The sequence below is a fragment of the Procambarus clarkii genome, chromosome 8 (assembly GCF_040958095.1).
Source record: "Procambarus clarkii isolate CNS0578487 chromosome 8, FALCON_Pclarkii_2.0, whole genome shotgun sequence".
In the NCBI taxonomy this organism is placed as follows: Eukaryota; Metazoa; Arthropoda; class Malacostraca; order Decapoda; family Cambaridae; genus Procambarus; species Procambarus clarkii.
Window position 1 is genome coordinate 42009777 of NC_091157.1, and position 13622 is coordinate 42023398.

A 13622-nucleotide genomic window follows, 5' to 3' on the forward strand; every position below is an offset into this window, starting at 1 on the left:
CAGAAATTGGTATTTCATTACGTTCAATACTAGTATTTTTATGCTGCTTAACTTGGAGTTTAAAAAATTATGGGATAATTTATTTCTAGTTATTATAATAAACACGTATTGTAACAACCACTTTATTCCTTATTAAATTTATATAAAATACTTAAGCATGAATGTAGTACTTAACAGATCGACATATTTATATGATACAGTATTGTAAAATTCCAATTAAAAAACATTCATTGTTTGCAAAGTCTGTACAGTATATGCTATACCAGTGATATATACATCAAAAAGTACTTATCTCATTAATGACTACAGAGCCAATATAATATAAATATATGTACACATGTCTTTCAATAATTCCCCAGCAAATAGTGAAGTGAAAGACTAGGTGGTGGCAGCAATGACTAGCAAGCTGCAAATAACACAAGACATACTGTATATTGAATCCTATAAATAATGTCAGTTTGATAACAATTACACATTATTACATTTGAAATGGTTCACCTGAATGATCATAAAAAAATCAATACATTTCTTTATCTTTTCACTATATATATATATATAATTAATTTATAGAAAACAAATCTGGACATGACCAGCATGTCAAGTTGTTCTGAAATGACTGCAAATACTGGTGTTCAGTTGTCACTAATCAATTGGTAGACAGATGTAAAATTCCAAGGTGAATTCCCACACTCCCATATCCCATGCTTGACTAAAGTGACCCTTTCCCTTTTCAGATAAATACAACAAGTAACAGAACTCAAACATGCAATTTTTCCACTACTCAAATACTGATTCCTGTACTGTATAATTTTCCAGCATAATAATATACTATCTCTTATGCAGCAAATATTAGTTGGGAAAAAATTTGGACTGGCACTGTGGTTTTCATAAATTTTGAATTTATTACAAAGTATATGATATTTATATTTAATTAACCATTGTTGCATTAAATATATGTGAGAAACCATAACAATAATAATTAAGTTTTTTTTTTTTACTAAAAAGAAAGCAGCATGATCTTCCTAATACAGTAGCATCAGTTTTCAAAACCCAGCTGTTATACTTCATTTTATATTTTAGTTATTATTGTGTACCAGATATGATGATCATTCTGCACTTTGTTATAGAATTTATCATCCACTAATTTCCTTCATTTTTAACCCTTAAAATGTGATCATCTTCATGAGTTGATCTCTGGAGTAATGAGGTTATTATGCTGAATTTAGTTATTACTGCCCTACTTTTATATAAGTGATGTAAATGTGGATAAGTTATGGCTATATGGATATAATGGCATTAACAAAGACTCATGACAAAATGCTGCCATCATTTTTAACTGCTTACTATATGATAGTTATCATGTATTAGTAGCGTGTGGTTACTATATTCAAAACACAATTTATTTCCTGCCAGTGTTTGAATTTATGTAGATAAACGGTTATTCCACAAACATTGTGTAAGCTTAAATGAAATGGCAAACATAAAAACTATCAAACTTGAGCATCAGACACTACATGAGATTCAGCAAACTGAATATCCACATGCAGACGATGAGTCACAATAACGTGGCTGAAGATATGACGACGATACAACACATCAGAAGATAGAGAAATGACGACGTTTCACACACTACTTGATAATGGTCCAGGACGGACCAAAATGTTGTCGTTTCTCCATCTTTTGATGTGCGGTTTGGTCATCATGAATATCCACATATCCATACTTTCTGTATGCAAATATAACCCTATACAAGATATTTTTTTTTGTGCATGACCGGGCAGTACCTTTAATGATAACCACATGTTGAGAGTTAATCCAAGTGTCATTTATAAATGTAAAATATTTAGATTGCATAAGATACTTAATCTGTCCTTATGAAGGGCAACGCAAAAATATACTGTAGGATATATTCTGAACTGCATTAAATACGAATGTGATAGACGAGATGTTATCACTTGGCCACAAAAGAGAAATATCCATCAGAAGAGGAATAATAGTTATAAAGGGTTCTTGCAACAAACACTGTAGCAGTAAATACTACAATCTTTAACAAATTTTCTCTCTGACCATGAACCAATGGAATATAATCAGCAAAAGTGGCCATAAACTTCCAACATGACAACTTTTTCGCATCAAACTTCTTCCGCCTCTCAAGTAATCGCTGACTTTCAACAAGCTCCTCTTCTGCCCTGTGGAAATAAAAACTTTACATTTAACAAATGTTAATTCTCGTGCTATGTCGTTCGTTTTGGTATCATTATGTTCGCAATTAAATTCCCTGCAGGTGTATATGCATATAATGTCCAAAAGCCTCATGTGACTCCCCGCAGCAAAGCCCAAAGTTACCCGTGAACGAGCACCAATTTGCACACCGCAGCCTAATGTGTATACTCGTTCAGTTTGATAACATCAATTTTTGTGTTACGTCTTTCATTTTGGTATCAAATTGTTCGCAAAATAAATGTGCGTATTTTAAAACTAGTCCCATACTAATAGCACACTAAATAGAATTTGAACAAATATTTTAATTTTGGACGCTCATCATCACAAAATTATTTATATCTTTCCAGTGTTCTGACAAATTTTCGTGTTACATCTTTCATTTCGGTATCAAATTGTTCACAATGTAAAGACGCACATTTTAAAACTAGTCTCATAATAATAGCACAATAAATAGAATTTTAAAATATTAACATTTTGACCAAAAACGTATTTATAATCTTTCAAGTGTTCTGACATCAAAGTTTCGTGTTACATCTTTCATTTTGGTATCAAATTGTGTGCAATTTAAAGGTACTCATTTTGAAACTATCCCCCAAGTTGATTGGATAAAAAATGAATTTTATAAAAATATTTTATTGTGGGACTCGTGAGCGAGTCCAATGCTCGGACTCGAGAGAAAAATTGGTAATGCGCTCAAGCACCAAGAGAGTGCGAAAGTGTTAATTAATAAAATTACCTCCCAATTGGTTTTATCAAATTCACCTTGCAGATCAACAACTGTTCTACAATTGTCAACCACATTAGATCAACACTTTATGCGACAGTTTGCAGTACTTTTGCCCTTGATAAAACCAGAGATTATTGGACATGTTATCCCCCTACAAGCTATAATAATCTATTTAACAAGATCCTTTCCATCATTTTACAAAAGCAGGATGTTAAGGATAAAGGCCTGTAACCTCCATTTGACTTGGGTATAGGAATGATGACAGCCTCCTTCCATTTTCTTGGTAATTTTCCCTCACTATAACTCATGTTAAACACATCAATAAAATGACTATGTTTAAATGTTTAATACCTGCTAAACAATTAAGAATGTCATACGTTACTCTATCCTTTCCCAGAGCAGTAGAGCTGCTACTTTTAATAGCATCAACTAGCTCATCGTAAGCTATCTCGGTGCATGTTACTAACCCAGTATTTAAATTGCACAAACTTGCTCCATTTATAATATTTTCCCCATGAATCAATGGTGTTCCTTGTGTCTTCAGATAAGGACTCCATACTAGCAGCACCAGCCCATTTGTTCACTAACTCATTCGCAACCTTTCCTGGATCTGGGTGAGCTATGAATTTAGTCTGACAACCCTTGATTTTGTTTACTTCTCTCCAATGTCTTTAAAGTTGGTTTTAGGCTCCCCCAAAAACCCAGGCATTGAATGTGATAAAACGCCTCTCTGGTAGAGCCCCGATGACTCCCTGTCTCTGTCATTCCTTTTCATGTATTGAATAGGAGTGAGCCCCATATGATTCAGATAATTGGGTACAGAGTAATACCAATATCAAAAGCAGTTAAAATTAAATTTTAGGTTTTAAAAACCACATGCAACAAAAGCATGGGAACAAAAAGAGAAATATCATAATGAAGGAAAGGGTTAAGACTGTACAGTGACCATATACTGTATATCAAAATATTGCCCAATTACAGGAAATAGACATATAAATTAAGATCTCAAACTTACTTCCTCTTGAGATACTCTTCCACCTCTTCCTGCAGTGTGTCTGGGGGATATTCCTCATACAACTTTCTAGCCTCAACCAATATCTTCTCAAAAGGAAGGGAATCTGGTACCTGTTCCAATAAAATAAAAATTCTTTAATCTTTCTGACTAATCATATTTTATCATTTAATGGAGTGAAACACATGAAAGAAGTGCTTAGAAATGCCAGGAAATTGCAGTGATGAGGATGTCAATCTTCGGTCAATAAGAGAAGACCTTTCAAAAGAAGACAGAGAAAAGCTGAAAATGATCCTTGATGAAGCAAAACATCTAAATGGGAATAGAAATGAAGAAAAAATTATTTTTTCTACTAAGTGTCATAGACTAGAAAGCTAGTGAAATGGTACAAAAAACAAAGCACCAAAATCATTAGAGGAAGGGGGAGTAAAGGACAAAGGGAAAGGGAACATGTTCCTGAAAATTGTATATACCATCATAGATGGAGTGAGATAAAAAAACCAGCGTTGAATGTAATGAAACGCCATTTTCTGGGTGAGCCCCGGAGGCTCCCTGGAGCTTATCGGGCTAATGTGTGTTATGTTAGACCGGGACATTAGCTAAGGAGTTCAGACCTACCAGGGACCAGCGCCAGAACCTGGCCCCTTCAGAGAGGTTTCAGGGAGCAATGGCCCTGGAAAACCCCATATGGTTGGGGGTTTTCCTTATCTGCCATCGACCGGGGTTAGGCACCCAGAAAGGTAGGCGTAACAAAACAAACCCCACATGGTAAGAAACTACAACAAAAACCGAACAGAGAGGTAGAAAACTCCCTACAATCCCAAGGAAACAAGCAAACAAGCAAACATCACACTTTACTGCCGCGCCGATCGTCCGCGCAGCCCTCCCCACCCCGGGAGGGGGAGGGGGGAGCCCCGGACCTACCGCGCCGGCTGCCAAGCTCCAGTTCGGAAGCTAAGCTTCAACCAACGCGAAAAAACCGCCGACCGGTGGGAGGGAGGGTTTCCAGGGAGCCTCCGGGGCTCACCCAGAAAATGGCGTTTCATTACATTCAACGCTGGTTTTCTGTGGGGAGCCCCTACGGCTCCCTGGAGCTTCATACCCAAAGAGAAGGAAAAGAAAGGGCTAACCCGGGAGGCGGCCGCCACAAACTCTGCAACGCAAAGCCAAGACAACCGGTCGCAAACCTGCGACCCAAGGCAACAAGAACGCCCAAGAACAGACGCACATATGGATGGGCGGCCAAAAACCCGTGCGACCCACAATTCCCTGCGCCCGAAATGAGCCCGAGACGTCACCAACACAGCAGCAATTGCTGCAAACGTCTGAACAGCACGGGCGCAAAGACAGACCGCAGGAAGAAGGAAAACACTGCGGACGACCCGGGAGACCCGAGCCCTGAAAACAGGGAACGAAGGAACCGGATCAACCACAGCGCATCCCCAGGCACGGTACGCCGGCAACAGCAAAAAGCACAACTGGACAACACAGGACGCACCCCCCGGCCAAACCAAACAAGTACCAATACCCCAAGAACCCCTCCGGAAAGCAGCCGTCTCGACCATCGCCAGGACAGAGAAAGGCTGCACACCAATAAAGCTACCACCAGTACCAAAGAGGAGGAAACTGAAACCGAAGGGGCTACCACAAACTGAGGGGAAGAGAAGAAGGCACCCTGAACAAGGACCAGGATGGCTCAGGCGACTCATGAGCAGGCCGGAGGGGAAACAAAACGCGAGAAGACGTAATAAACGTCATACAGTCTCCAAGACGAAGCTCGCAGGTGGGACACCGTCAACAAAGCCACCTGAACACCATAGAGATGGCGATACCTGCGTCAAAATACCAGACGCGAAGAGCCAAAGAGAAGGCCGAACCAGTCACGGACAGGACCGATTCGGCCTGCTGAAAGAGGCGAAGCCTCAGGAAAAACGCCCCGGGTACGGACACCTATCAAGCAGCGTCTGAAAAGAAGGCCGGGCCGGCCACAGTGGAACCATAAGGACTGTTCTCGTGGGAATGGGCTGCAACTGAGCCAGAACCCGAAGCAACAGCTGGACCGGGAGAAGAGGTACAGGTACCCCCCACCTCGATCAGGCCTGCCGAAAGCCTCCACCGTGAAGTCCTCGCAGGTGGGAAGGGCGCCACAAAACGGGCGACGCCTAGACCACGCCGACCCGAAGACGTCCATGGCCAGGAGTCCATAAGCCCAACAGAGCCAACAAAACGAATCGGCGACGACTGGCCAACCCACGAAGAGGAATGAACCGAGACAGCTGTCCACCAGGACGCAGGACACACCCCGGACACGAACCACACGGTTAACCAAACCCCCTGTGGTTCCGGCAAGAACCACCAGAGAACAGTCCAAACAGAGCTGAATGGTAGAGTACCTAGTGACCCAAACCCTCCGAAGCGCAAACCAGACAGCCATGAACACCTGAACCGGGCTGTGAGCCCGACGGACAGACAGACTCCATCAACCTCGGCCGACCTGGTGAGCACTGGTCACAAAGCCCCAGCCGAGAGACGACCCGTCCGTGAACACATCGAGCGAAGGCTCGGGGAGCCGCCAAGGCACGGAACCCCGAAAACCCCAAAGAGGAAGCTGGTGACGCAGCACCAACACCAGATCCCCAGAGGAACCCAAGGAATGCAAGAGGCGGAAGTGGAGTCTCCGTAGGAACCAACCGACGCCGGAGCCAAACCCGACTCCGCGGGCAGACAAGCACGCCGAAGTGCAAACTCCCGCACAACCGCCCAAGCAACCGCTGAGCAACCCGGGACCCCCTCCTGAACAGCCAAAGGCGGGACCACAGCCACAGTAACACTTCTGGAGGGAAGACAATGAGGGGCCCAAGAGCCTGAAACAAGGCCCAGGTCCGAACCCGGGACGGAAACAGAAGGTAAAACCTCCAGATCACCAGGAAACCAAACCCAGCGATCTGGAAAGAACCATCCCCTGGCGAGCAGACAAGCGGACTGACTGGGAGCCCACTCCAGCCAGTCGTCGAGGTAGGCCAGACACCGAATCTCAGACGCAGACAGGGCACTAAGATCCGGTAAAGATGCAAAGAGTATACAAAGTGCCCTTCACAAAATAGGGAATGCAATAAAAACAGCAAACCTGAAGCCCCACCACCAAAGCATTGTATGACAATCATACGAAGACATATTATGACATATGACAATCATTATATGACAATATGACAATTATAATCAAAGCATTATATGACAAAGAGTGCTGGGAAGACGGGACACCACGAGAGTAGCTCTCATCCTGTAACTACACTTAGGTAAGTACACATAGGTAATTACCAACCGTGCTAGCCCCAGAAAAACTGGAGAGGAACGTGCCAAGAAGTGACCTGGAGGTCCAGGTCCACCATCCATGCACCCGGCCCTAACAGAATCCGAACAGGAGACAACAGTCCTCCGAGCAGGGCAGAGGATCCAGGGCGCAGACGGAAGTAGTCCAGAAGAACTGCAGACTGGAAAAGCTCATGACTGCAAAGAGCAGACGGGAAGCCCAGAAGGATGGGGCGGATCGACCACGCCCCACGCACCCACGAAGAGGAAATGACGAAGCGCAGGGAAGAAGCCCACCCCGCCAGCTCTGAACCCCCCCCAAGGGGGAGAAGCCGTCCTCCGACGCCAGCAGAGGCCGGAAGACAACCCAAAGCGCCCACCAACAGCGCGACCAAGCGAGAGGCAACAGAGCAAGCTGCTCCCCCAGCGCCCAGTCAACAGAGAAGGGAACAGAACCCCTTCAGAAAGAAAAAGTACACTACCGAAGTCATGAGGAGAGACTACGGGAATGAAACCACACTTCGCTGGAAGAGGAAGTGAGGGGAGACCTGATCACCACATACAAGATACCCAAGGGAATCGACAGGGTTGAGAAGGACAGGCTATGTAACACAAGGGGCACACGCACTAGGGGACACAGGTGGAAACTGAGTACCCAAAAGAGCCACAGATAGAATTAGTTTTTTTTTTTTTTTTTTTTTTTTTTTTGAGTGTCAGAATGGGAACGGGAAAGCACTAAGAAGTAATGTGGCGACTCCTCACACAAGGAACGAGGCTGACCCCCATACAATGTCACATGTAGACATGACAGAGCCCAAGAGGCACAGGAACCGATACACCTGTTGACGGACGGTTGAGAGGCAGGACCAAGGAGCCAGAGCTCAACCCCCACAAGCACAACTAGGTGAGGACATATATTGTAAAAGCACAAGCCGTCGACTAGTGGCAAAGAGCACTACGCCGGCCAAGCAAAGAAGGCACAAAACTGCATCAAAAGGCCCACCTCGACAGCAAAACCACAAAGTCCCAGCACAACCACAACATGTGCCAAGACCCAAAAAGCTCAGTCTGCAAGCCAGGAAGACCCCGGAACCCCAAAAGGCAGAACCGGGTCACACGAGGAAACAAAGTCCCCTGAACCCACAAAAGGGGGCCCAAGAGGAAGAAACCTCCAGAACGAAACCAAGGAACCCAAAGGAACCCAGAATCGAACCAGGGGGAGCCCAAACCACCACATTTGCCGGCGGAGAACACCACTAAAAGGCAAAGCACAGACCCCAGCAGAACGCCCTGGGAAAACGGTCCCAACAGACCGAAAACCGAGGGGCAAGGTGTGGGAGCAAGCATACCAGCCAGGGGCACTGAGCCTAAACCCAGAGGCTCAGACCCAAAATCAACACCCAAACGTTCCCAGAGGAACAGGCAACGGCAAGAAAACACCAGAAAAACAAAGAAACGACAACAGGAGAACAAAAACCCTGCAAATTTTTTGAAAACTCACCAGAGACGCTCGCTCGCACACCCAGACGCATGTAAACAAACCGCAACGCCGCCCTGGTGGCCATGCCGTGAAACCGGCAGACGAAAATGGCCGCCAGCAGGGGCTGTGACTGACGCCCAATACACAAAAACACGCCAGCAAATGTGGGAAGCTAGCAGACTGGAAGGGCGAAAAACGACGCCCAACAGCAGAAAAACCCCTGAAGGGGCAAAACCGCTAGCAGGCAACCCCCACAGCCCCGGGAACCAACAACAGAGGCCCCGGGGCAGAGCCGTCCTCCAAGCCCTCCGCCCTTAAAGAAAAGCAAGAGCCCATGGGAAAGGCAACAAGAAAGGGCCGCTGGTAAGACCCAGAAGCCTTGGCAGGAGGCACAGGCTCAAACCTCCGTCCCCAACCCGAACGGGGCATCCCCCGAAAACCGCCCGAGTCTCTGCCGCAACTGAACCCCGCCCCGACCCCGAATCCCGCAGACGGTCCGGAGCCGGGAACATGGAGAGAAAGGGGCGAGCAGCACCTAACCAAACGGGGCGGCCACGGGCATTCGAGTGGGAAACCAACCTAGCATGTTGCAGCAACCTAACCTAGCTTGCAACACGGATGCCGCCTGTACTCTGAACAGTAATAACATCAGGAGAGTACTGGAGAACAAGCAGAGAATCACTCGCAAGACTCCGGGTCAAGGTGTCAGTGACCCAACAGGCAGCATGACGGAGGTAAAAATGGCGACTGTCACCCGGAGACAAGGGAACAGCAACCAACGATCCCGTTCAAGACGGGTTGGAACCCGGAAGACACATTCAATGGTCCCCCGAGCCCAGACAGGGGTTTCCAGGGCCCGTAGGGTAACAACTACGGGAAGCCCGGGCAAGGTGTTGCTAACCGGTTAAGAAACCCAAACATAACAAGAGGGTAGATTATAGCACTGAAAACCCCTGAGACGTGTACAAGCACGGGGGCCTAGCAGAGGGCCGCCAAACACTACCAGTGGAACTATAACCACCTTAGGCAGACCCCCACCCGGCAAGAAAATGAAAAACAAAAGAAAAACCCCGCAAAAGTACACCGTCTCCAGAGGCAACAGAAACCGGCCGCCGCTTAGGTGGCAGGCTGCGCAACACCTTGACGCCCTAACCAGCACAATACCAATCCCTACCCAGGGCCAAACAAGGGCCCCAAGCCCCAGCTGGCCCCAAGGGCGAGGCAAATGCCGAGCAGCAAGAACCTCTACGGGAATGGTTCCCGAACGCCCCAGGGAAGATAACCCTGTAACGCAAGGGCAGTACTCACAGGGCGCTTAGGGAAGTCAGCCACTAAGCACATGCAGCCCCGGCACTGATGAAGTACTCCTGGCCACCGCACACCACAACACACGGCAGTGAACGCCACACAAGGCAAACACCGCCTAGGAAACTGAGGCCAGAGAAGCGTCAATCCCGGTTGACATTAGCGAACGAACTAGAGCTTGGCAGCCGGCGCGGTAGGTCCGGGGCTCCCCCCTCCCCCTCCCGGGGTGGGGAGGGCTGCGCGGACGATCGGCGCGGCAGTAAAGTGTGATGTTTGCTTGTTTGCTTGTTTCCTTGGGATTGTAGGGAGTTTTCTACCTCTCTGTTCGGTTTTTGTTGTAGTTTCTTACCATGTGGGGTTTGTTTTGTTACGCCTACCTTTCTGGGTGCCTAACCCCGGTCGATGGCAGATAAGGAAAACCCCCAACCATATGGGGTTTTCCAGGGCCATTGCTCCCTGAAACCTCTCTGAAGGGGCCAGGTTCTGGCGCTGGTCCCTGGTAGGTCTGAACTCCTTAGCTAATGTCCCGGTCTAACATAACACACATTAGCCCGATAAGCTCCAGGGAGCCGTAGGGGCTCCCCACAGAAATACTGGAGTTAAATGATATTTTTAAACTTAAGATCCCAGATATTGTTACACTAACAGAGATGAACTTGAAAAAATTGTTTTAAATGAAGTCATATTCCCAAGGGCTGCTCAATTTGGAGACGTGACAGGAAAACTGGGAAGGGGGAAGGAGTGGCTGTGCTGGTGAAAGAACACCTGAAGGTATGAGAGTTAATAATTGAAGACCCTCAAGAAGTTGAGATAATGGCATTGTAGGTTTGGAATCAGGATGATAAACTGATAATCAAAAATAACTACAGCCCATCAGCAAGCAACACATGGACAAAGGAGGAACTAGATGACAAACGAGAGGGCCTCATAATGGTCATGATAGAGAATATAGTAAAAGCAGATAAAGATAAATCATGATTGTTGGTACTGGGGGACTTTAACTTGAAAGCAATAGACTGAGAGGCCTATGAAGCAAGAACAGAGGACATTTGGACAGACAGATTTGTAGACCTCATTTTGGAGACATTCATGTATCAACATGTCAAGCAGGCTACAAGAATGAGGGAAGAGGTTGTTTCGTCAAACCTGGATCCAATATTCACCAGAAAAGAAGAGATATTTGACATCCAGTACTTTCCTCCCTTGGGAAGGTGATCATGTCCTGTTAGAAATTAAATATGCTTTGCAATATACTGTAATCTAGACTGTAATCTAGAAGAGAATGGGGACACTGAAACAATTGATAAGCTTGATTTCAAGAGAGGACACTATGGGGAACTCGTAAAAGAATTTTCTGAGTTTCATTGGACAGACTTGTTGCCAGGCAAGGAAGTAAATGAGATGTATGCCAAATTTTGCAAAATATACGATGATAGCACACAAACATTCATACCAAAACGGAGATGCTGGACCAGAAAACAGTATTAGATAAACAAAAATTGTGTGAGAGCCAGAGAGAAAAAGACAAGAAAATGGGTTCAAGATAACCTATCCCCCCAGTACGTGAAGAGGCCTAACATGCAAACATACCATCACAATAAACAAGCATGAAACAATTAAACAGCAGTGAGGAGAGAGGCAGAAAGGAACTTTGAGAAAGGTATAGCAGACAAATGTAAAACAGATCCAGGCCTTTTCAATAAATTCTTTAAAAGCACGCTGCATGTGCAAGATAAAATTCAGAGATTGAGAACAGGGAACAGGCCTACTGAGAATGAAAAAGAAATGTGTGAAATGCTAAATGAACAGTTTCAAAGTGTGTTTGTACAAAATGAGGATTTCATAGAACCGAACCCACTATCAATTCCTAAACACGTCATAGAATAAATAGAGGTATCTCGAGACGAAGTGAAAATATTACTCAAGGGGCTAGGAAGAAATAAAGCAGTTGGACCTTATGGAGTTTTACCTTGGGTGCTGCGAGAATGTACAACTGAGCTGAGCATTCCACTCCACTTAGCAGATACAGCATATGGAAAAAGGCAAACATAGTACTGCACTAATCTATAAAAATGGTAGTCAAGGGCCACCACTAAATTATAGGCCTGTATCATTAACAAGCGTGGTAGTCATGACACTAGATAAAATATTTAAAGCCAAAGGGGTTGAACACCTAGTGAGTATTGACATAGTAACGGACAGACGATATGGTTTTCAAACAGGAAGAACTTGTGTAACAAACCTACTTTGTTTTTATGATAGAGCCACAGAGTTAATACAGGAAAGAGGTGGTTGGGTTTGGCTTTGGATAGTCCCACACAAGAAGCTGTTCTGGAAACAAATATGCTGGAGGGGGTGACAAGTAGACTTCTGACACCGATGAAAAGTTTTCTAACAGACAGATGAGGGCGGTAATCAGAGACAATGTATCTGGCTGCAGGAGTGCTACTAACAGAGTACTACAGGGTTCAGTTCATGCACCAGTAATGTTCATTGTCTACATTCAGTTTACATAAGTCTCCGTGGTGTAGTGGTAAGACACTCGCCTGGCGTTCCGCGAGCGCTATGTCATTGGTTCGTATCCTGGCCGGGGAGGATTTACTGGGCGCAATTCCTTAACTGTAGCCTCTGTTTAACGCAACAGTAAAATGTGTACTTGGATGAAAAAACGATTCTTCGCGGCAGGGGATCGTATTCCAGGGACCTGCCCGAAACGCAACGTGTACTAGTGGCTGTACAAGAATGTAACAACTCTTGTATATATCTCAAAAAACAAACAAAAAAAAAAAAAAAACTACCAGAATGAATACAGAATTATTTAAACATGTTTGTGGATGATCCTAAGATACAGGGGAAGATAGGAGACGCAGGCGATTGTAATGCCCTTCAAATCGATCTAGATAAAAAAAATGCTTGGAGCATCAAGTGGCTAATAGAATTCAATGTGAATAAATGCCATGTTATGGAATGTGGAATCAAAGAAAATAGACGACACACAACTTACAAATTATTTGGAAAAGAATTACAAAAAAGAAGACACAGATTCAAACTAAGGAAACAAAGGTGCCAAAAAAATATTAGAAAGTTTTATTTTGTAAACAGAGTGGTTGATGGTTGGAATCAGGATAAGTGAGGTGGTGGTGGAGGTCAAAACCATTAATAATTTCAAAATGTTATACGACAAAGAGTACTGGAAAGACAGGACACCATGAGCATAGCTCTCATCCTGTAACTACACTTAGGTAATTACACACACTCCTCAAGCTTGCTATCATACCTCAATCATTCATGTATTCCATCTATTTGTTTGTAATCCAGCCCCTGGCGGCACCTCCATTCACAAGAGGCCTATGTAGTTTCGCAACCTGCCACCATGTTGGCACGGCACAACTTCTGTACCTCCTCCAATGACACAGTCTTGTTTAGATTCCTGCCCACGGCGCCCAAAGCCCTTCCCTCTTAGCGTTTTATATCTCAGTGTCTCTGAGTCGATATTGTTATATCTCTTTATATCTTAGCGTCTTATATCTATCTAGCATCTGTGCATGTTTTTTGTATCCTGCTAC

The 13622-nt window shown here is 44.9% G+C and overlaps 1 protein-coding gene across 2 annotated transcripts in view; it reads right to left on the reverse strand.

Moving 5' to 3' along the window:
- Positions 1–108: 108 nt before the first annotated feature.
- LOC123759716 (TBC1 domain family member 20) overlaps positions 109–13622 on the reverse strand; it is a 48813-nt gene continuing 35299 nt past the window's right edge. For both annotated transcript variants that reach the window (XM_045744970.2, XM_045744971.2), the window contains exons 7-8: positions 3966–4075; positions 109–2189 (exon numbers count right to left, since the gene is read on the reverse strand). In XM_045744970.2, the coding sequence (XP_045600926.1) occupies positions 1952–2189; positions 3966–4075 (348 nt within the window). In that variant the 3' untranslated portion in view covers positions 109–1951. The remainder of the gene's footprint in view (positions 2190–3965; positions 4076–13622) is intronic.